The sequence below is a fragment of the Neopsephotus bourkii genome, unplaced genomic scaffold, assembly GCF_033783945.1.
Source record: "Neopsephotus bourkii isolate Nb327-2 ecotype Australia unplaced genomic scaffold, CSIRO-AGI_Nbou_v1 NB_414, whole genome shotgun sequence".
In the NCBI taxonomy this organism is placed as follows: Eukaryota; Metazoa; Chordata; class Aves; order Psittaciformes; family Psittacidae; genus Neopsephotus; species Neopsephotus bourkii.
The window spans coordinates 1653330-1676233 of NW_026900918.1; the positions used below are offsets into that span (position 1 = coordinate 1653330).

Below are 22904 nucleotides of genomic sequence, written 5' to 3' on the forward strand. Positions count from 1 at the left end.
TACTGTATGCAAGGATGGATCTCTCAAGGCTGCAGATAATGCAAACTTCAGCTGGTAACCCAAGTGGATCTGGAATTAGAGCAGAGAGGAAAGGAAATGCATTTAACCTGAGCCTTGCTGGGGATCTTGTGCGCAGCCTGGTCAGCCAGGAGGCTTCCCGGTCCTGCTGCTGCCATCTTTTGGCCACTTCTAAGATCTGCTGCATCTTCACTGGTTCTGTGGCCTTTCTGCTCTTGGTTTTGAGCAAACAGCATCGGATTCGTCCATGAGTCTTGCTGGTGGAGGCCTCCCCGGCTTTTCCTGAAGGAGTTTCTCTTGCTGTGTGAACCATCAGTCCCTGTAGTCTTCCAAAGAGACAGTGATTATGGGCTCAGTGTTGGGGCAATGGAACCCACTTTTCCCCTCTTTTCCTCTCTTTATCTTATTGCCTGGTGTCATTTCTACAAGTACATTCAGTTATGGTCAGGTTGCTCTCCAGGAGAGCTGGAAAGTGCCTTGCCTTGCCTGGGCATCCCAGAACATGCCTGCAGTTTGGGAGGGAGGATTCTGCCTCAGCTGAGCTTTTGCTAATCCCTTTTTGCTCCACTTTGCACCTATTTTGTAGTTAACTCTGCAAAATGCCTCTGGTTAATGGGTCCAGGGGCAGGAGGCATTAACCTTTGGGCCTGCCTGGTTCCAGTCTTTAACTTGCAATTAGGTCTACGAATACGTGTATAAATGTGATGAGGTTTCTAAAAGCTTGTATCAATTTGAATTGTCTTGGATTCTTGCAAACTTCCTGGTGCTGAATACTAACTGCATAGCACAGACAGACAAAGCTGTTCAGAAACAAAGCCAGAGCAGTGTTTCAAGGTCAAAGGAAGCTCTCAGTTATATTTAATCCTAATATTCTAGATTAGGAGGTGAAAGAAATTGAGTTTGTTGTGAAACTTGTTTTAATATGTGCTTTTTAGGGGAATTTTTACCTAGATGTCTTTTGAATTGAGTGCCATTGTGAAGGACTGATTGGGGGATTGGAGTGCTGTATATAGCTAACAGTGAGTGATAACTGCTTAGCATCCTTCCCCTGACCACTCCTTGTGCTTTTTGTATGTATCCTAGGAGTTGCCATAAGCAGTGTAGATACCACTTGGATCCTACAGAGCTGAAATGCAAACATAGCCTTAATCAGAAGTCCCAGGATCACTGCAGTGAGCAGGGCTTACTCCAATGAATAAGGGCTAACTGAAGCTATGAGTTACAGGGTCAGGATTTTCATCGGCTAGTCAGTAATAGCATCTTCTGCTCCCTTTTCCCTTTTTATGGAGGACTGATTCCAACTTCCCAGATTGCTCCATCTCCTTATCCTGCAGGCTTTTTCCAGCCATGTGAAAATGTTGCCTTACAAACCATTGGGAAACTCTGAGATGTTAATATCAAACCAGTCTTAAACCTTCCTAACAGCTTAGTTACTGCCTTAAAATAATGATAATTAAAAACTCTAAGTCCCTTCAAGCTGCTGTGGCTTAGGAATAAATGATTTTTGGGATAGTAGCTGCATTATTAGCCCTTTACTGAAAGGGACTGGCATTTTTATTTCTAAATACCAAAGATGAAGTGAAGCAACTCAAACTTGTGATAATTTGCTGTAAAACCAACCCTTTATGGTAACGTGGACTGTGCATTTTTAGTGCATGTGTGTTTGGAATCCTCTGGTTGTTACTTTTTGAGTTAAAGGTCAAGTTTTCCAAAGGCACAAGGAGCAGTTGTCACCCTCACTCCTGTTGTATTATGGTTGTGTTGTGAGCCTGCTTCCTGCTACAGCAGAGGCAAAGAGTACAGCATCTTCTTTCCAGGATCCAGTTTTCATTTCATTTTCAGATGAATGTTTTACTGTGCCTGTTCCATGTTAGCCAAACATTTTCCTTAGCTCCCGGCTCGTGTATTGAGGTTGTATGTATCTCCTAGCTCTAGTTTTTACATAACCTGCAAGCAGTTGCTGGCCTTGCAGGAGTAATTCCAATCTGAATTTCCAATGGATCTGACCGTGAGTGATGCTGCCTTCATCTCCGTATCATGCCTAGCACAAAACTGCACTAAGTGTTTCTTACCACTGCGCACTGACTCTGCCTTAACCTGTAAGTCAAAAGAAGCATCTGTAAATGCTTCAAAGCTGTTACAAAACTGCACTGTACAATGGGGCAGGGGGAGTGGGGGTTGCTTTTTATGGGACGATCTTTGTATTGTGTTGTGTAAATAAAATCCTCTTAGGAAGGGAATCTCTCGGGTTCTTGTTTCAGACTTGAAACTCATTTTAGAGTCAAGGGCTTGGGGGTGGGAATGCAGCAGCAACCCACGGGCTAAGGGACAGGCTGAGAACATTGGGGCTGCTCAGCCTGGAGAAGCTGGGGGGAGACCTGAGCAGCTTCCAATGTCTGAAGGGGGCTACAAGGATGCTGGAGAGGGACTCTTCATCAGGGACTGCAGTGACAGGACAAGGGGTGATGGGTTCAGACTGAAACAGGGGAAGTTCAGGTTGGATCTAAGGCAGAAGCTCTTCCCTGTGAGGGTGCTGAGGCGCTGGCACAGGGTGCCCAGAGAAGCTGTGGCTGCCCCATCCCTGGCAGTGTTCAAGGCCAGGCTGGACACAGGGGCTTGGAGCAAGCTGCTCCAGTGGAAGGGGTCCCTGCCCATGGCAGGGTTTGGAGCTGGAGGAGCTTTAAGGCCCCTTCACCCCAAAGCAGTCTGGGGTTCTGTATTTCCTATAGATGCACATCAGCAATGCACACCCTGTTAAAGTGCTGTGTCCAGAAGAATTAAACCTTTCTGGCAGAGTGCAACTGGCCTTCGGGCAAGGGTGGACAATCCTGGCCTTACTCGTGCCTATGTGGCTGCAGTGTGTAAATGTAACTTCATTTTACCAGCTTCAGGACAAGTTGGTTTTCATCTCTCCTCTTTCTGTTTTTAAAAGGGACAATAAGCAGTGGGCACATGGCACTGGAAGCAAAGCTCTGACCCCTCATTTTCCTGCCAGTCTGTAACATGCCAAAATGCACTGTGGTTCTTAGTTCATCGCTTCCCCCTTGTGACAGCTCCACTTGTGAGTACAAGTTCCTGTCATCATTCCAGTAACTCTGTTGGTGGCCTTCTGAAGCCTCATCAAGAAAACCCTTGAAGTACATCCACCACTGAAGATGGGAATAAAAGCCAGACCTGCCCCAAAGCTGTTTTCTTCTGCAGCTGGAGTAGGCAGAAGTGGAGAGTGCCTTTCACATCAAAAGCAGCACTCTGACCTGGTGTAGATGCTGCACAGCTGTTGGGTTCAGTAGTGTTGCATCATTCCTGCACTATGTGCTGCTTTTAGAACATCACTGCAATGAGCTGGTAAACTCCAAGTAGTAATGCTTATGTGTGGGTGCTGCACAAGCACCCATGCTGCCAAACCATTTCTGTGTCTTCGGGGTCCCCAGCCACACTTACTTATGAAGGAAGAAACAAAACTTTCAAGTAACAGATCCCCTGCCCGTTCTTCTACTCCCCATTTAAAATGAGTTTTAGACGAGCCAAACAAGCCAGGTATAATTTATACTTTAATACAGAAAAGAAACCATACAGCTGTAGTTCACACACACCACAGGTAACACTGCAGTAGATCTAGAGGAAGACAAAACTTGACATACCTGAAGTAGGTGACCATGAGAGGAGAAGCAAAAGCTAATGCCTGTTTTTCACTTTGATTTAGTGTTCCAATAGAATTCACTCTACTAAACAAAATAAAGCTCATCTTAAACTCCTTGGAAAAGCCAATAAATTGCAGTGGACTTTTGGAGGGGTAAAACCTGTGTGGAAATGATGGGTGCTGGATAACTCCATCCATGCTGAAGGTCCAACTGATTACCCAGAGTGCCAACAAGCTTCAACAAGGCACTGCCAGTCTCCAACTCTCATGCAATGGCCTGTTTACAGTTAAGTCCTTATGATACTAAACTGGCCAAATCCTTCCAGAGGTTTGTTGATGCTAGGCTCAGGGGTGGACACTGGGGGCATTTGTTTTGGTACTTGGCTGTCAGGTCCCATCGAAGTCAGATGCCTTGACACAATCCTGTAGCTCACCAACACACACATTTCAGGTCCATAGAACAGAACCATGTGTAATCTCCCATTGCAAGTCAGCTGGTCAATACTAACAGACATTTACTTCAAACTTACACAGCTGGAAAAACAAATACACACAGAAAAAAAGAGAATTCATAGGTCCTAGGGCCAAGCTCCATCACTGCTGGGCAGTCTCACCAGTGCCTTCAGCTTGCAGAAATGGCAGGCAATGGGCTTGATCTGGCCCTTAGCTGGCAGGCTGATGGTCCACGTGTCTTCCTTTCTCTACTACAAAAATAGAAATTCACCTAGAGCAAGAATGGGAAGTGACTGCCACCATCTCTGTGCTGATCCTGAAGGACACTTCTCTATCCCGATCCACTGACACACAGGGAGGATTCTGCAGAAGTCATCAGGTGGACCCGGGTGTCTGAACCACTGAGACCCCCAGGAGGTCCTGAAGTCCTTCTGGAAACCTTCCCATAGGCACTTAGAAAAAGAAGAAATCAATTTGCTGCACTTGGGAAAGAAGCTAAGAACAGAACCACTGCAAAGAATAGAACTGTATCCACACAAATGGGAGCTAAATATATCAGCAAGTTGATGCCTTGGCAGAGATTTTGTTACTTGCAACTAAACTCATAAACCTTCAGGAAAATCTGTGCTTGAGATTGTTATGGTACTTACACCAAAAACCCAAACATCCTTAGCAGCAAACAGTAACTTCAGTGCTGTGTCTACCATACACTTTGCAGACAGATGGAGAACATGACAAGATTTGCTTTGTAACACAACCCTGGCAACAAAGAATTAAACCTTCCAGGGGAGAATACCTACCTCTCTTTTGCCAACTATGACCAGGTAACTGAATGTGTAAGTGGTACAGGACTCAACACAGCCAACTGCAAGAGAACTAACCTGAACTTAACAACCTTGCAAGGGAGCTCTCTCCCTCCCTTTGAGAGAGTTTCAGCTTTTCTTTGCACCACATTTAATTCTGCTTTGGGTACATAAAACCTCTACACAATCATCAGAACAACCAAAAGCCCGTTATGGTTGATGTGCTGCTTGGCTGTGGTGGTTCTGAACTCACTGTGTGCTACTCGGGGTTAATGAAGCCTACAGGTACCTCCACACTGGAGGAACAGGACCATATGGCTTTGATATAACTCAGCTAAACCAGCCTGGAGCGTGTCTTTACTCACAGTAAACCCTGTTGTCTCTGAATCCAAAATGAACAGAGCCTTAACCACAGACTAGGGTACTATAATCAGAGCAGCAGAGAAGTGTTGCTCCCAGGTATGTGTATTTTTCTCTGCTGAAGGCTGGTTTCTTACCTGCCTGATAGCAAAATGGTGCAGTCACTTCCAAACTGGGAAGACAGTAGCTGGCCTTTTCAAGCTGCAACAGTGGAGTGCTCCTGGGAGAGTCTACAGAAATACTGACCAAGGGGGATGAGACCAAGGAATTTACTTAGGGAGTAAACTGTCTGTACTGGGAGCTCCTCCACTTCTGTCTTAGCAGGGGGATGGAGGAGACAACTGATAGTCTTTAGCATGCAGTCACTTCTAGAAAGCTTTTTACACCTATTAGGCTACTAAACAGATTTACTTTGTTGGTAAAATATCAACTACAGTCTCTTCTTTATTTTCTTTTTCCTTCAATATGATCTACTCATTTTGCTGAACTTAACAGACAACATCCCTAAAAACAACGATTCCATCCTATGGAGAAGTATATATGGACAATTCCTGTCACCTGTCAACAGGGATATACTTCCTATTGAGCTAGTTCATCCTTGCCCAGAACAGCAGTACAACACTGGATGCAGAGCCAGGTGGCAGTGTAAACACATTCCTCCACACTCAGGATTTTGCTGTCCCAACTGTGCTACATTTCTGCTGGTTGATGAAAAAGCATCATCTCTCCTGCTTTGATGTTGGGTCCTTTGTAACTGATATATCACAAAAGCAAAGCTAAGTGCCTAATGATAAAGGAAAGCTTTGTCTTGACAGGCCCAGAATTTCCTCTCTCATGTCAAACAAGATGTTTCAAAATGCTTCTAATCTTCTTTTAGAAGTTCAGGTAAAATATTCAGCACCCACCAATCTGGAAGCCTTTGAAGTAGAAACAAACAGCATCATTTCTTCTTCTTTGAGGAGATGTTGCTTTTGGTTGCACAATTAGACCAGAGTGTGGCTCTTTATTAACATGCTTGAAGTATGACAAGGTAGTAAGAGCAGGAACGAGGATAAAGCACCCTGCAAGAGTCTGTGTTCCACCACCAGGGATGGAACTATGCCGAGACATTCCCACATCAGCGGGACCATGACCCTGAGCCACCATTAATCTGGTAAATCATTCACAGCCATTTGGGAGAATGGTGCATTCAGCCTGTCCAGTTCATCTACCTGTGGGGGGTGATGCATTATAACCTCCTGGTCCTCTGAAACATCATCACCCACAGTGACAAGGTTTGTGAGGGATTTGCTCCGAACACACTGGAAATCAACGTGACGGCTTTTGCCCTCTTCCTTCTCCCACGACATCTGGATGAAAGGCCGTTGAACGTAGTTGTAGATAACCTCTGAGCGGCCACCAGGCCTCCTCTTCACCTTCTCTTTGCAGGTGGGATACCCTGAAAACACAGCCAGTCAGTCACGTTACACAGCTCTGATATGCACAAAGGGACAAGAGGATCCCAGAACAGACAGGTAGGAATGACTGGGGGGTAAGGGGGACTTAGGAGATGAACACCCACGTTTCACATTTACCGTTGTTGGTTTGCAAAACTGTTCTTTTTTTTCCCTACAAAGAAGTCCAGGAGGGCTGGGCATTCCAGCCTGAGGGACCTGGGGGGTTCAGTGTGGAGAAGAGAAGGCTCAGGGGGGACCTGATGGCTGCCTCCAACTGCCTGAGAGGAGGATGGAGCCAGGAGGGGCTGGGCTCTGCTCCCAAGGAACAAGGGATGGGACAAGAGGAACCGGCCTCAAGCTGCACCAGGGCAGGTTTAGATGGAGCTGAGGAACAATTCCTGCCCCAGAGGGTGCTCAGGCATTGGAACAGGCTGCCCAGGGCAGTGCTGGAGGGATTGAGCATATGTGCAGATACAGCACTTTGTGACATAGCTTAGTGGCTGCTTTGGCAGTGCTGCTGAACAGTTGGATTCAACGAACTTAAAGGTCTTTTCCAACCTAAATGGTTCTATGAGTCTCTAAAAAAGAGAGTGCAGCTCTGTGTGTAGCTGTATGATCAATGGCTGAGAAGTGCTGGCTGGTTTGTGAGCAGACAGAGCGACTTTAAAAACAAGACAGTGTCCCAGGACAAAGCACAATGTTCTCTAAGCTCCCTAAGGGAATGCCTGGATCAGCAGGCAGAAGTTTTGGGACTCCTGTTTCCTGTTTACTCACTCCTACAGAGAACAGTCTTACTGCTCCATGCTACGTATCTTTTACTTTTCTCTAACATTTAAACCGCCTGACCAATTTCAATGTAATATGATAAAGGTGAAGGAACATGTCCAGCTTGTGATAATTCCATGAAAATAAACACTAGTAAAACACAGAGCAAAGCAGGAAATGCCTTGAGCCCAGAGGAAACCAGGCTTTAGTGTGGAGCCACCTGAAGGAACACTTTACCTTCAATGCCAATGCGAATGTTCTTCAAACCCCGCTCCTTTAAGACAGCTTTTGCCACATCACGGTTCTCGATGTACTTGAAGAATCTGTACAGCTTGGAGCTGTAAAGGACTGGAGGAATAAAAAGGGGGATTAGAATCTACAAGGAGGGACTTTCTCCCTGGTTTTGACATTCTACAATGTGGAAGTTCCTAGAAGGGGACTACAGGAAACCTGGAGATGGGTTTGGGCAAAGGCCTGAAGGGAGAGGCCAAGGGGAATGGCTTGAACCTGCCCGAGGGGAGACTGAGCTGAGCTCTTAGGCAGAAGCTCTTCCCTGTGAGGGTGCTGAGGCGCTGGCACAGGGTGCCCAGAGAAGCTGTGGCTGCCCCATCCCTGGCAGTGTTCAAGGCCAGGTCAGACACAGGGGCTTGGAGCAAGCTGCTCCAGTGGAAGGGGTCCCTGCCCGTGGCAGGGGTTGGAGCTGGAAGAGCTTTAGGGTCCCTTCAACCCAAACTGGTCTGGGATTCTGTGAGGTGTTGAAAACCAGGTCTGGTTTCCAAGAACTACTCCAGCTGTCTGTTCCCATCACTAGGACTAACTGCACTTCCTTGGTGGGAGGGCAGTGATGCACACTGCAGGCTAGATAGAATGGGTGGTGATGGGTGTGTAAAGCAGAGCCAGGAAAAAGCTGAGGGGGAAGCAGCAAATGAAAGGAAGATGCAGTGAATGGTGTCATTACCAATACAGACGGGTCAGACCAAAGCTCTGACCAGGCTCTAGCAGCAGTCAGTTCAGAAGGAACATACAAAGCAGTGTCTCTTCCTTGAGGAAGACTGCTGTTTGGGCAACTTGCCCTATCCTTATAGCCAGATGTTTGAGTGTGTGCTGAACATGGAGCCAGGAGCACCAGTGTCGAGCCCTTACTTTGTGAGTACTCTTCTCCCATTGGAGGTGGATGATCTTCATCCCAGTCCACGGTGTCTTCATCTGTCAGCACCACAATGTGACATTCACGTTCCCCTTTCCTTGCACTATCCACCATTATAGGCAGAATGAGCTCCTCCAGGTAGCTGTCAAACTGCTTGTGAGCACCATCATTGGAGAGCTCATGTAACAGAGCACCTAATAAGACAGACATCATATGATGAATTGTTTTACACAGCAAGGAAGTATGTCCCAGCTCTACACTTTCCATATACATTCAAGAGCACAGCCTGCATTCTTCTTTACACAAACTGCTTAACACATGTTCAGATGCATCAACAGTCTCCACAGCTCCAGAACTGGCAAAATCAGAGGCATGAGACCGTATTTCCAATGGCATACAGATTACACTGCCAAATCATTTTGTCCCTGCCCATGGCGGGGGGGTTGGAACTTGATGATCTTAAGGTCCTTTCCAACCCTAACTATTCTATAATTCTATGATCATTACACTACCATTAAAAGAACACCAAGGTCCAATCAATACAGTGGAACAGCTATAGAATGAATTATTCATTACTAAACCTGAATTTCCAGCACCAACCTCTGTCCTTGAAAGCACATTTTCTGCCTTCTCTGTGATCAGAAGAGAGAGTTGGAAATTCCCCCCCCAGCCTGTGCTGTGACGCCACGTACACCACCCCTCTACAGTCCCTTTCACAGCCTATGTTAAAAGTACTTTTTTTGCCAGCATTCCCACCAAAAAGCTGCTCCCAGTAGGATCCCTTCCTGACTAGGAACTCTCCACTGCTTTCCAGCTTTGGTGTCCTTGGTTCCTGCTCTGCCCATCACCCTTTAGCTTAAATGATTCATGACTCGCTGGTATATCTTAGACAGCAGTTATAGCCCTGCTTTTAGCCTTCATTTTGTTTGGCTGTAACAGAAGGTCTTCTCAGCCTCTGTTATAAGAAGAGTCTATGATTTTAACAAGTTCAATTTGCTTTTTTGAGCAAGGCATCTGTGATTTGATCACTTCTCTCTGGACTGATGCAGCACAAAAAGGAAGCTGTTTAAATGCAATGCATGGATGAGTCTTAGTGAGTCCACACCTCCATGCTAAACTAAAGCCCACAATAAAGAATTGCACTGAATCAGGATCAGAGTGCTCAAACCCATGCAGATGAGCTCCTAAGAGCCAGTTTCTCTCCATACTTACTTAAATCTTGACATTTGATTGTGTTGAAATCAAAGTTTATGCAGAGGTAATCACATGTGTCTCGAAGGTCTGGGATGGAAATCCCATCAGGGCAGTTAATGATCCCGGTTTTGTAATAATCCTGCAAATAAAAGGACAATTTTGGGAATGAAAAATTAACAATATCTTGGACCCTGACAACTTTTCATTACGTCTTTGTTTTGTTAACCAACATTTGAGAGTTACAGAGGTCATTTATAGCTCTGTGAACAGTAAAACCACCCTCCTTGTCCGAAAATTTACACCCCTCTGTCTCTTTGCAGATCCCCTTGGGTCTGACCAACAGTGAGCTCCAGCTAAAACCTTTCCCATGGCAGAGAGTTTCATAACAGCTCATAGGTTACAACAGTGTGACACAAGAAAGGTAAAAGGCAACATCTGAAATGTTGACTCATACCAAAGAGTTTTAATACAATCACAATGCAGAACAGGAATAACAGAACATGGCCCAGGCAGCTGCATCCCCCCTGGGACATGGCTCAGTTTGGCACAAACAGATTGTTTTCTTCCATCTGCAAGCATGTCCTTACCAGCACAGTCCGGAACACAGCTGAGCTGATTCCTTCTGCGATTTCATATTCCCCCTTTTCATTTGGCCGCGTGAAATTGTATTCTCTTCCTGGTCCAAACATTCTGAACAGATAAAAATCTATGTAAGGGCATAAGTATATTGAAATGCATTCATTCTAGAGATCAATAGGTACACTGAGGTTAAACAAATCCAGCAGTGACACATATATACAGTAACAAACCCCACATTTAAATCTCTCACATGGTAAATAAGCACGAGAGCTGTCTCAGCTCAGTCATCCTATAACTGGACTCTTGTTACATCTACTGGATTGTATGAAATAAGCCACAGCTCCAAGGGAGAGCTCATTCAACTCCGGGTCAGAAAATACCCCAGCAATAAAGCCCTTTCACTGACACTACGTGAGATACCCACCACATGCTTTTTGATTCCTTGTTTTACACAACAGCCTCCACAAGGGTCAGTAACCCATTTCCTTTGGTCAGAGATGGGTGAAAGCACTGGCAATACACAAAATGAGTGCTTCCTATTGTGTCAAAAGGCTCCAATCTTTATGCCATGCTACAGGGAGCTGAGTGAATTCTGTCTGGGGAGAGCATCAAAAGATAACAGCAGAAGGGGGATGGAACATTATCATTTCCCCCATTCTGGAAGGGAGGTTATCAGCTGGGAACAGATGCACTGCTTACAAACAAGGCAAACACTTAAACAGAGGCAAAAGGAGACCAGGTCTAGCTAAAAGCACTCATTGTTTGAAGGGAACAGAAAGGAGAATGTTACCTAGAGAACTACCAACTTCTCCTACATATGGGCATGTCTTCAAGCCCTCATAGCCAAGCTCTGAATGAGGTCAACCTGCCTCGCTTGTGTGTACAGATGACAAACAGACTTTTGGAGTTTGTTCCACTGTAGCAAACATTTAATCCCCTTGAGGTATTTTGAAAGCAGTGGCAATGACCCACCTTCCCAGCATGGTGTCAGGGTGAGCAGTGAAAATCTGTGGATTCACTGCAAAGCGAGTGCCATCTACCACGAGCGTCACCTTCTCTGAAGCCACTGGCTGGGAATTGCTGCTTGAGGACAAGGTGCAGCACCCATGGCGTTCCTGGGTGTTAAAATATTCCAGCTGTCTCTTATTTCCATCTTGGAAATGGCAGTTGTGAGTGTCTTCAGGAGCAGGCAACATGCTACTGAGCTGGGGACTTACTGGACAAGGAGTGTGTCGGCATTCAGGATCTAAACCTGAGAGAGGCAAATGAATATTGCAAGAGTCAGATATTGAGGATGCTGAAAAACATCATTTCACTGTAACATTGTAGTAAGAAAACTGAGTCACCCAGGGATGTCAATATATGTAGTGTTATACGTCATAAACTGAGTCATACAGGGATGTCAGGGTAATGTTACATGACATAAAAACACACTGCATTTTAAAACCGAGCCAGCGGTTGGATTGTGAATAAGAAAATTCCTGATGAACTATGATGCTTAATGCTCCTTGTTAAAGCAAGGAGCTTCAGTGTGTAAGAGCAGGAGCCCAGGAATACAGACACAGAGTCCCAGCACTGACAGCTACTCTTACAACAAAGCAGGAGCAGAAGCACACACCACACTAGAGGTGGTTGATGCTGCTCCATGGTGGGCACACAGCTCATCAGGAATGTCCAGCTACCTCCAGTTAATGTGCTCAGGAGGAGCTGCAAGTTGGCCAGCCAGGGTGTACCTGTGTGATGTTCTTGCTAAAACAGCAAGACCCCAAACTCTGTGGACCACTGTCCTTTAGTCCAACCTGGAAAAGGCAGGATACATATCCCCCACGGCAAACTGCCTTGGGATACTGGATTTTTCCCAAAACACAGCACTCCCCCTGAAAAACAGAACAGCTCTAAACCCCTCTCACTGCTAAGGACAATGCTAAGAACATTACCCTCAGTCCTGGGAGCTGCAGCTGGGCTGTGACCTCCTAACACCACGTTACTTGCTTCTGACTCCTGGACTGCTACCGTTGTGCTCCCCACAGAACAAGTGGACTCTGGATTTCTTGGCCAGTCTGTGCCAGCAGCACAGTTCACATTCATGCTGGGCCTCCGTGACGAGAGGAGTTGGCTGCGTTTCCTAAGAGAAGAGCTAGGAGAGAAAACAGCAGGTTGTTGGTTTCGGAAGAAACTCCCAAGCAATGCATCCCTTGTACCTGGAACAACAAGCAAAGCCTCCCAGGCTCAAAAGGTGTTTCTTCAGACACTTAGCTGTGTTTCAGAAGGCTAATGATGCTGGTTGTGGCCCTATGCTTACCTAAGGTGAGGGAAATAAAGCTGTTATAGTAATCAGGGGTCTATTTAATCTATAAACCTTTGCTTATTAAAAAGTAAGTCTAAAGCCACTGATGCCTTCAGAGAACACGTGTGATCCTACAACTACCTCCCTGGTAATTACCTCACCTCCACACCACATCTCTCTGGATTCCCAGCACTGACAAAATGAGCTCTGTAACATAGCTATAGCCCAAACCCCAGCATTTTCCCAGTTAACAGCTCAGGCATTGCCTCTTAACCCCTCTGAGGTCTGAACGAGGCTCCCTGGTCACAGATACTGCATTGTGTGGTCTTCCCTTCTTGATTCATCACCCTGTTGTCATATAGTGCTCATCCCAGTGTTTAACCCAATAGAGTCACAGAATCACAGACTGGTTTGGGTTGGAAGAGACCTTATGATCATCCAGTTCCAACTCCCTGCCATGGGCAGGGACACTTCACACTCGACTATGTTGCACGACACACACGACAATTGAACCAATGCCACTCAAATCATAACTGCTCTTTCAGCACATGCAAAGACATCTTCTTTGGTCACTTTTCCCTCCTTTTTCTCTTCCTACAGATCTCCTTTGCTGTCTCTTTCCCTCATTCTCCCCTTGGCATTGATGTTTTCCTGCTACTGCCCTGGACAAGACACCACTCTCCTTTCTTGGCTGGATGCTTTCCTTTTCACTCTCCCAAACACCAATTTCCTCATGAATGAATGTTCCCAATTTCCCCCCTGCAGAACAATTGTCCTGTGTCCTTTGCTTGGCTGAATTCAGACTCCAGAGCCCGTGGGTGCCATCCATGGCAGAACACTGACAGGGCTGGACACAAACCAGATGCAATCCAGCAGTAACAAACCACCAAAATGCCAAATGAGAGTTGGAGAGTTTGCTGGGCAGGACCTGCTGAGGATGAAGGTCTTAATGAGCAGTTCAGTGCTGGGTTTCCAGTCAGTTACTGCCATTTCAGTCTTAATTGGAAACATTCAAAAGCAATAACAATTCCTTCCTCTTGCCCCATCAATCCAACAGGAGTTGCCAGCATTATCTGTATATAATATAAACGTGATGCTTACACCTCATGCCAGGCTCATCAGAAGGAAGATTCCTGGCAGCAGCAGAACCCTGTGAAAAGCTGCTGTATTTTTTCTTTTCCAAAGGCTGCAGCAGCAACACAAGGAGCCTACGAGGGTCATGGGAGCTCCTGCAGACTCAACAGTGTGCAGGGCATCACCATCCTCCTCTCCCTCTCCCTCTCCCTCTCCCTCTCCCTCTCCCTCTCCCTCTCCCTCTCCCTCTCCCTCTCCCTCTCCCTCTCCCTCTCCCTCTCCCTCTCCCTCTCCCTCTCCTCTCCCCAGATACCCAATGCTGGATCAGAAACTCCCTCTCCTGACACGTTCCACGTTGGTTTCTTGGACCCTGGAGAGACCCTTCACCAGTCCCACCAGAAACCCACCACACACCATGAATACTGCTTTGTGTTTGGTCACACATGAACAAATCCATCCCCTTCTGCCTGAGCAAGGGGCAACACAACGTCCCCATGAATAAACCTGTGCAACATTCTGCCCTCTTCTCTCATGGGACAGACCAGCAAGGTAGTAACAGGCCAGTGGGCTGCTGGGTGAGGAGCCCCTCGGATCTAAGCAGAACATACCAACTGCCCCACTCTTGCAACTTCAGGACATATCTCCTGTCCCGGGAATGATCTATGTTAATGGACAAAGGGGAATAGCTTCAACCAGAGGGGAGACTGAGCTGAGCTCTTAGGCAGAAGCTCTTCCCTGTGAGGGTGCTGAGGCGCTGGCACAGGGTGCCCAGAGAAGCTGTGGCTGCCCCATCCCTGGCAGTGCTCAAGGCCAGGTTGGACACAGGGGCTTGGAGCAAGCTGCTCCAGTGGAAGGTGTCCCTGCCTGTGACAGGAACTGGATGAGCTTTAAGGTCCCTTCCAACCCAAACCAGTCTGTGACTTTATGTCAAACAGCATGAAAAACCCCTACAGAGTGCATTTTCACAACTAGCTGGGTATGCTGAATGTTGCCGTGCCTGTTCATCACCTTCAGCTTTGACTTAAACACACGCACAGTTCTAGAAACCCTGTGTGCCAGTCAGCAGAGTCCTCTACTGTAAGTTCTCAGAAACTACTTGTAGAACTACCATCTCTATGTCTTGTAGCTTCACATGAGCAACAAAACATGAATTTCCCCTGATCATCCCCCCCATCCCTTTTCTGCTTCATCTGTTAAGCAGGATTTTAGGGCAAAAAGCCCCACAACTTTAGACTTTTTTCTCCTCATTCTTTTATGTTACATAAAGTCCAGCACCAGCGAAAGGTGTTAAAAGCTGCAGTGATAGGAAGATGCAGAAACACCAATGCTCTTTGCAATAGCTGTGGCTGTGACCAGCATCAGATCTGAGTTTCCTCATTAAATCTACAGGAAGCCCTGTTGATAATCTGCCCTGGGCCAGGCTAATGCTATTTCCCTGTTCCCTCTTGGCATGCCCAGATCCTACACATTATGCGTCAGCAGAATTGAGGTAAATGAGTAAGGATTCCTTTAGCACAGCTGGCTGGGACAATACAGATCCAAAGTAGTCATTTTCCATGACAAATACACTGCAATCATACATACAACCCAGCAGGGAAACCAGTACATAAAGACTTCAGAAGGTTCTACTCATGCCCAACCAGCTTACAAATGTCCAGGTTTCTTTTCATGGCCAGGATCAAGGCGCACTACCCATAGTGAGAATAAATACCTATAAATAATAATTAGCACTATTCATCTTCAAAGCTTCATACAATTATGAACTGCTCCTTCCTCCTGGCAGCCCTAGGAAGCACTGCAGGGAAGTCTTTTAGGAGAGAAGGACACTGAGAAACATCATCTTCAGGACTAGCCAGAGCATTAGGCTCAGTGTTACACTGACTTGCAGCACGTTCACTCCTCGAGCTCATCAGCAATTACCCTGTGGTTAGCAGGGCAAACACAAGCAGGTTCCCATCTTCTTTTGAGGTGTGTTTCCATGCACGTTTCTACCCTCTGGTAAGCATCAATTGGCTGGTACCACAGAACTGATCATGAGCAACCCCACTTCTTAGCTCACTTCTCAGGTGCTTGTTTGGATGCTCAGATCCTGAAGAAGCAGGCAGGGACCAGCCTGAGCTGAAGACTCAGGATTTGTGGGCAGCTGGATTTTGGGAGCTGGGAAGTCAGGAGTAACAAAAGCCCAATGTCATGCTCAGCACTAAAGCTCAGAGAAAGAGCTCCTCAACAGGCTGGGATTTAAAAGGAAATCAGTGTCACAGTCAGAAATCAAACCTCACATCTGACTCTGGCCACTGGCTCTGCCTAACTTGGAGCACGTGGGTCCCTCCTCCCTCCAGAATACGACATTAAGAATAAGCCATGCAACTGAGGCAGCATCTCTGCACCCCAGTCCACGTGCTGGTGGTCACAGTGAAGTCATCTTTATTTGAACTTGTTTTGAGCCAACACTTTTGCTGAGAGAAAAACAGGGAAGTGAGGTTGCTTTTCTAAACACAAACTGGAGACAGATTTATTTAGCAATGTCCTTGGCACAATCGGTTCATGCTGCAAACCTTTTGCAGAGATAGAGAGGCTGAGCCTTGTTCTATGCAACTCTTAAGAAAGAAGGAATTGTACTGGGGTATCTTTAGCACATTATTCTTCCCCACCCTAAGGAATCCAAGGCTCATCCAAGCTTCCCAAGGTATACAGTCATTGCCTGGCTATTGGAAGGAACCAAATGGCTTAACTTGCACACAATGACCAGTACATCAGTGATGTGTGTGTAGAGGAAACGTTCCAACACAGTAACACATCCATTAGAGAAAACCCCTTTAAATGCAGGACATTTTATGGAGCAAAAGGTAACAAAAGTATCTCAGACTTGCTGGTTTCCGACTCTTGTGTTACTTGTTCCTTATTATCGTTACCCTTGGGATTTTGTATTAAGAACCATTATAAATTATTTCAGGTATGAAGATTCAAGAACTTCACAGAAATATCAAAAACAAAACAAAACAAGAAAACATACAAAGCTGAGGTGGCAAAATCCATTGAAGAGTAAAGCCCTTCCCTGTAACATCTGACAGCATATGCACTGCTTCACTGGCATCCAGCACAGAATCCCAGACTGGTTTGGGTTGGAAGGGACCTGAAAGCTCCTCCAGCTCCAACCCCTGCCACGGGCAGGGACCCCTTCCACTGGAGCAGCTTGCTCCAAGCCCCTGTGTCCAACCTGGCCTTGAGCACTGCCAGGGATGGGGCAGCCACAGCTTCTCTGGGCACCCTGTGCCAGCGCCTCAGCACCCTCACAGGGAAGAGCTTCTGCCTTAGATCCAACCTGAACTTCCCCTGTTTCAGTCTGAACCCATCACCCCTTTGTCCGGTTCCTACAGCCCCTGATGAAGAGTCCCTCTCCAGCACGACAAGGAGGAAGTGGTAAAAGAGTAAAAATAGTAGAAGTAGTGACCTTACTTCACTGTTGGGTTTGTGAGTAGCAAGGAACAACCTGCACTGAGTAAGTGAATCAGAGTTACTAATCCTTCCCTCTGCCTGAACCACGGCGTAACCGTGAGGACTTAAATAAAACTGCAAACAACTCCTTTCCAGGGTGACAACGCTGCTTGAAACCTCCAAACCCATTCCCATGTCCAATTATTTTCAGAAATGTGAGCAAGCAGGAAACACGCATCCACAGGGTGTGCCTGACCTATTTCTGCAGTCAGACACTCCAGAACAAGATGTACTTCTAATATAAATGCATGCAACCAAGAAAAGCTTGGAATTACTTTAATTTCTGTTGTGCCTTAACCTCAGATGGCAACTGAGCCCCACAGAGTCACTTGTTCACCCCCCAGTGGGATGGGGGAGAGAACTGAAGAGAAACTGGAGGCCAAGGGGAATGGCTTGAACCTGCCCGAGGGGAGACTGAGCTGAGCTCTTAGGCAGAAGCTCTTCCCTGTGAGGGTGCTGAGGCGCTGGCACAGGGTGCCCAGAGAAGCTGTGGCTGCCCCATCCCTGGCAGTGCTCAAGGCCAGGTTGGACACAGGGGCTTGGAGCAAGCTGCTCCAGTGGAAGGGGTCCCTGCCCGTGGCAGGGGTTGGAGCTGGAGGAGCTTTAAGGCCCCTTCAACCCAAACCAGGCTGGGATTCGACGAATTCCACGGGAAACAGCAGGTTCATTCCCACACCTTGGGAGTCCCTGAAGATTATAAAAAATAAATGGGGAAATTATGGAAAGGAAACGGCCCAGAAGGCACTGGATAGACCCTGCTGTGCTGCACTTATGATAGGCTCGACATAGCCTCCCATCGCACCCTCTGCTTTGGTCACCTCTGCATTCCCAGAGGGAAAACAATGCCATTAGGAAACTGGAAAAGACAAAATAAGCATAAAAGCTGCCTACTAAAACACATTTCCACTATAAATTGTATAAAACTCCAAGTTTAAAACACAAGAAACTGCCTTTCCCTTTCCAAGTCGCTTGGAGCAAACACAAGCCTGTTGATTCTCTGTCAAGTGATGGGCCTGCACTTGTCAGTACTGCAGCTTACAGCCAAGGAAGGGCACCTGTAAGGCACTGACACATCCAGCTTTTAATTCCTGCTCCCTGCTTTTGATCAAATTCCACAGTCTTTGAACATTTCAGGATTCCAAGGGTCTCATTCATTAACAGGTGTTTGATTTGGGGTTTTTTCAAGCATTTTTCTGGTTGTCAAGTACAAAAGTGGTTCCTCGCTTACTCTTCTCTGTAAGTCTCATCTAGGAACTCAGTTTGTATTCTCTCCCAGGCAGCAAGGGGCCACGTGTGACACTTCACATGAGCAGGGAAGCTGGTGTCACAAGCCTGCCCCAGGCACATGCAGCTTCTGCCACAAGGGTCTGAGACCAGGCACTGCCCCATGCAGCCGCATCCTGTTTCAAGCTGCACCAGGGCAGGTTTAGATGGAGCTGAGGAACAATTCCTGCCCCAGAGGGTGCTCAGGCATTGGAACAGGCTGCCCAGGGCAGGGCTGCAGGCACCGTCCCTGCAAGTGTTCACACAGCGTGGAGACGAGGCCTCAGTGCCATGGGTTAGGGGTGGCCTTAGCAGTGCTGGGGTAAGGGCTGGACTGGATGGGAGTAAAGGGCTTTTCCAACTTGGCTGATTCTGTGATCAGACAAGAGATGCTGAAGGCAACACGAGACCTGGCAGGTCTGAGGCTGGCCACGCACTGGCACCTCCACATCTGCCTGTGCCACAGGAGAATACCTCAGTAAGTGCCATCACCCAGATTGTATCAGGTACAAAATCCACCCAGAGCCTTTAACATGCTTTTCTCATACCTACAAATGATCGTTCCATTTTCTGAACATAAACAGACAAGAGTAATTTATAGACTGAACTGGCACAAGCATATTAGAACAGGCTCTTCCCTTGTTCTATCAATATAAGGAAGACTGATTTTCCATTTGGCTTCAAATCACAGCTGGAAAATAACATCCAGCAGGCCTGATGCAATGCAGGCCAACCTGCGGAGCCTGGCAAGAGAGAACAAGGAGGCTGATGAAATGCTGGAGTGTTTGCTCCTATTCTGTGCATAGAGCTTTACTGTAAGCAGGGTTTACAGACCTGCTTATTGAGCCTTAAAAATCCCTATTCCTCAAACTCAATTCAAGCCTACTGTGTTTGGTTTGTATGGCTCAACACTGCCCATCCCCACCCTGATGTAAGACTCAGGGCTCAGGAGTCCTCATGTAACTGCCTGTGCCTGGGTCATACGCTGAAAGCTCCCACCACTGCCGACAGCGCTGCCCCACGTCACTGCCTCACACTCACAGCATCACTTCCTTTACCAACCTATAATCACCAAGCCTAATACATGGCAAAAAACCACTGAGATTTGTTAACTTGTAGAAATTTATTACAGGATTATCCAAAGCAGGAGGGGTTATGCTGTGGCTGCCTCATCAACTGGAATCAATGGTGACCATCTAATAATGTGCATCCTATCACTGATTGTCTCAGAGGGGAACAAAATCTCTGAGTAAGGCAAGAGGTTAAAGCTTTGCTGGGGCTATTTTCCTCCATGCAAGGCTCAAGGCACTAATGTTAAAGAGCACAATCAAGCAACATCTAAAGGCTATTTCCACTATTCACGCTATGGGGTTAAAGACAGTCATTTGAAAAATTATAGTTCTTATATCTGATCCTCATAAAGACCTGCTTAACATTAAAGTAATAGCAGCTTTGCTGGTGCTGTTTGATTAAATTCAGTCATCAATTTAAATAAAGCCTGAAGAAGAGAAGGCTCCTGAAGGGGAGACCTTAGAGCAGCTCCAGTGCCTAAAGGGGCTGCAGGAAACCTGGAGAGGGGCTTGGGACAAGGGCCTGTAGGGACAGGCCAAGGGGAATGGCTTGAACCTACCCGAGGGGAGACTGAGCTGAGCTCTTAGGCAGAAGCTGTTCCCTGTGAGGGTGCTGAGGCGCTGGCACAGGGTGCCCAGAGAAGCTGTGGCTGCCCCATCCCTGGCAGTGCTCAAGGCCAGGTTGGACACAGGGGCTTGGAGCAAGCTGCTCCAGTGGAAGGGGTCCCTGCCTTTGGCAGGGGTTGGAGCTGGAGGAGCTTTAAGGTCCCTTCCAATCTAAACCAGTCTGTGACTCTATACCCATATAGAACACCTGGCTCCTTCCTAGGCAGAAGGATGGATGCAAATCTTATCAGGGTAAGGGGAAGACTGCCACAAGATGAGCTGTTTCAAATACAAGCAGATTATTCTTCTCTAGAGACAGAAAAAACAAATATCCCTTTAAACCCACAATTCTGAGCTAAATAAAGTGTTAAACCAGGTGACACCCATGAGTTACACTTTGTCTTCACCAGCCTTAGATTAAGCTACAAATACTTACACCTAAAAGCCTGCACCAGAAGCAACAGCAGCAGACAACAGGGTTGTGCCCTGCGTCCTCTTTTCGTTTCCTGCAAAACTACTTAAAAAACCTTTCAAAAGAACAATAAATGTTTCAATGTTTAAAAGCAAGACCCACTTTAGCTCTTTAGATATAAAAAGGCTATTTTCTTTCTCAACTTTTCTTCTTAAGAAGTTAAGTTCAACTTGGGTTTCAAACCCACACCATTCCAACTCCTGCAGCTACACACCAAATGCAACTTCTCAATTCTAAGCTATAAAAAAAAGGAAAAGAGTGTTTCTGAGAAAGCTCCAAGTCTGATTTACCTGCACCTATCAGAACTTCTGCACTCCCATTTCCTACTGTAACCCTGAAGCAAACCCTGTGCAAACAGCCCCTCTCAAAAAGCACAGCTCTTACTTACTGGCGGCTCATACGTTCTCCGTGCTACAAGCACCAGCAGCCCAAAATCCGCCTGCAGGAGAGGGAAGCACCAAGTCACAGCAGAGCTGCCCAGTTTGAACTGTTTGTGCCCGATGGTCACTCCCCCAGTGCCTGATTCATATAAATGTTTCAGCTTAAAAGTCTCCACTCTCTCTTCCCCCCCCCCCCGCCCTGATTCATGACCTGTTTGAATATACAAACCTGAAATAGCTTTATTTTAAGGCTCCTCTTTTCCAGCAAAAGTCCCCTCAAAATCTCTCTTTCCCCACAGATTCCTGGTTCTGCCTGTTTTGGACAGAGCCTTGGAGCAAGCTGCTCTAGTGGAAGGTGTCCCTGCCCGTGCCAGGGGGCTGGAACTGGGTGATCTGAAGGTCCTTTCCACACCAAACCACTCTGTGATTCTCTGAACTATGTGGCAGACAAGGCACGCTGTTATCAAACCCTTGATGCTCTATGATCAAAGACACCCACCCACCGCACACCCCTCACACAGGCAGAAAGGAATGAACTCCCAGGATTTCCAGTATGCACATAACTATGTGCATGTGGATTCCCAAATTCAGAGATCCCGGATGTGGGCCCAACGAAATTTACAGTAACTGAGGATAAAATGAGTTAATTTGACATGCCAGTGCCTGTGTGATGCATTGCTACTGAGCCCAGTAAGAAGGACCACATTTGCTCCATGCTCTTATACACCACACCGGAGATGTGACCCTCTCTCAGTTCAAGTAATAGATCAATCTACTCTGTCGTTCTTAATGCTTTTCCCCTAAGATGTATCTAGCTTGCTTAAACACAATTTCATGAAACAGGACTAAATATATCCCAGATCATCAATAATACAGAATTAATGCAAAGAGAACCTGAATAAGTAGGAAACTATTTTCATCCTGACTCAAACCTGTGATAAAGCATCTGTGCGTGTCTGCTGGCAAGTTATGCTAACAATCCAAAGCACCTAAACAGCTTAATGAAAGATGCCTTGAGAGGTATCTTCAAACGAAACCAAACATATCATGTTATGTTGGATATCACATCATTAATGTACAAACTTGTGTTTGCACTATACGTATGTACCATGCATTGCAAGCATTACCTGTGGCTTGGGAACAAGCTTTTAATTCCTTAATGCCCGATTATCTGGTGTGTCTGGACACAATAAAGAGACTGGGGGGAATGTAAAGGAAGAGCAACAGCTTCTAATCACTTGAGGCACATTAACCCACACAGGGGGAGGCAAGCTGCCATCATTCAGGAGGATGCAAAGCTCCCCAGAGCATACAGTGCTCAAGCTGAAGGCAGCACACACAGTAAAGCATAAACCCTCAAAATGAGCAAGGAGCAGACAGCAGGGGACAAAGGAACATTTCCGCTCACACTTGAGGGACTCAGCACCAGACATCCGCTGTCTGCTTCACCACAGTGGTCTCAGGACAAGCAGTTTCCCAAGGCCAGTCCCTGGAGCCATTTCTGCCACCACCACTTGCAATTTCAGCCTGCAACACAGCATCCCAGCACCTACACCCAGACTGCAGCACCATAGTCTCAATAAACCACTCTGCTTTCAGCACAAAAACTATCCAGTGTGGATGCTCCTGAGATGAGGATCAGTGTATTAATCAGTGTATTTTGAAGTACACAAGAGTTTTAATACAAGTGGATTATTTTACAGCAGAATATCAGTAGAGAGAAACATTCAGATCACAGTAAAATTCCTCTTCTCACTGAGCTTTTCATCTCCTACAAATCACAAGTTGGTGTTTCACCCATAGCAGAAAGCCCTTACTTGCTTTGACTCTTATTTTAGAAAGGCCATGAGCAGCTTCAAACT

General features: G+C 46.6%; 1 protein-coding gene and 1 long non-coding RNA gene across 6 annotated transcripts in view; one reads left to right on the top strand and one right to left on the bottom strand.

Moving 5' to 3' along the window:
* Nucleotides 1-219: 219 nt before the first annotated feature.
* Nucleotides 220-2258, top strand: LOC133210275 (uncharacterized). Its single transcript, XR_009724898.1, has 2 exons — nt 220-1264; nt 1353-2258. It is a non-coding gene; the product is annotated as an uncharacterized LOC133210275 (long non-coding RNA).
* Nucleotides 2259-5526: 3268 nt separating this feature from the next.
* The window catches only part of KCTD20 (potassium channel tetramerization domain containing 20), a 28144-nt gene continuing 10766 nt past the window's right edge, over nt 5527-22904 (bottom strand). For 3 of the 5 annotated variants that reach the window (XM_061349523.1, XM_061349525.1, XM_061349526.1), the window contains 7 exons: nt 12333-12532; nt 11368-11647; nt 10404-10506; nt 9835-9955; nt 8619-8816; nt 7713-7823; nt 5527-6712 (listed from right to left, as the gene is read on the bottom strand). In XM_061349523.1, the coding sequence (XP_061205507.1) occupies nt 6420-6712; nt 7713-7823; nt 8619-8816; nt 9835-9955; nt 10404-10506; nt 11368-11647; nt 12333-12483 (1257 nt within the window). In that variant the 5' untranslated portion in view covers nt 12484-12532 and the 3' untranslated portion in view covers nt 5527-6419. Of the gene's footprint in view, nt 6713-7712; nt 7824-8618; nt 8817-9834; nt 9956-10403; nt 10507-11367; nt 11648-12332; nt 12533-21050; nt 21192-22904 lie in introns of those variants that run through there. The other 2 variants (XM_061349522.1, XM_061349521.1) reach the window with 2 other exon arrangements.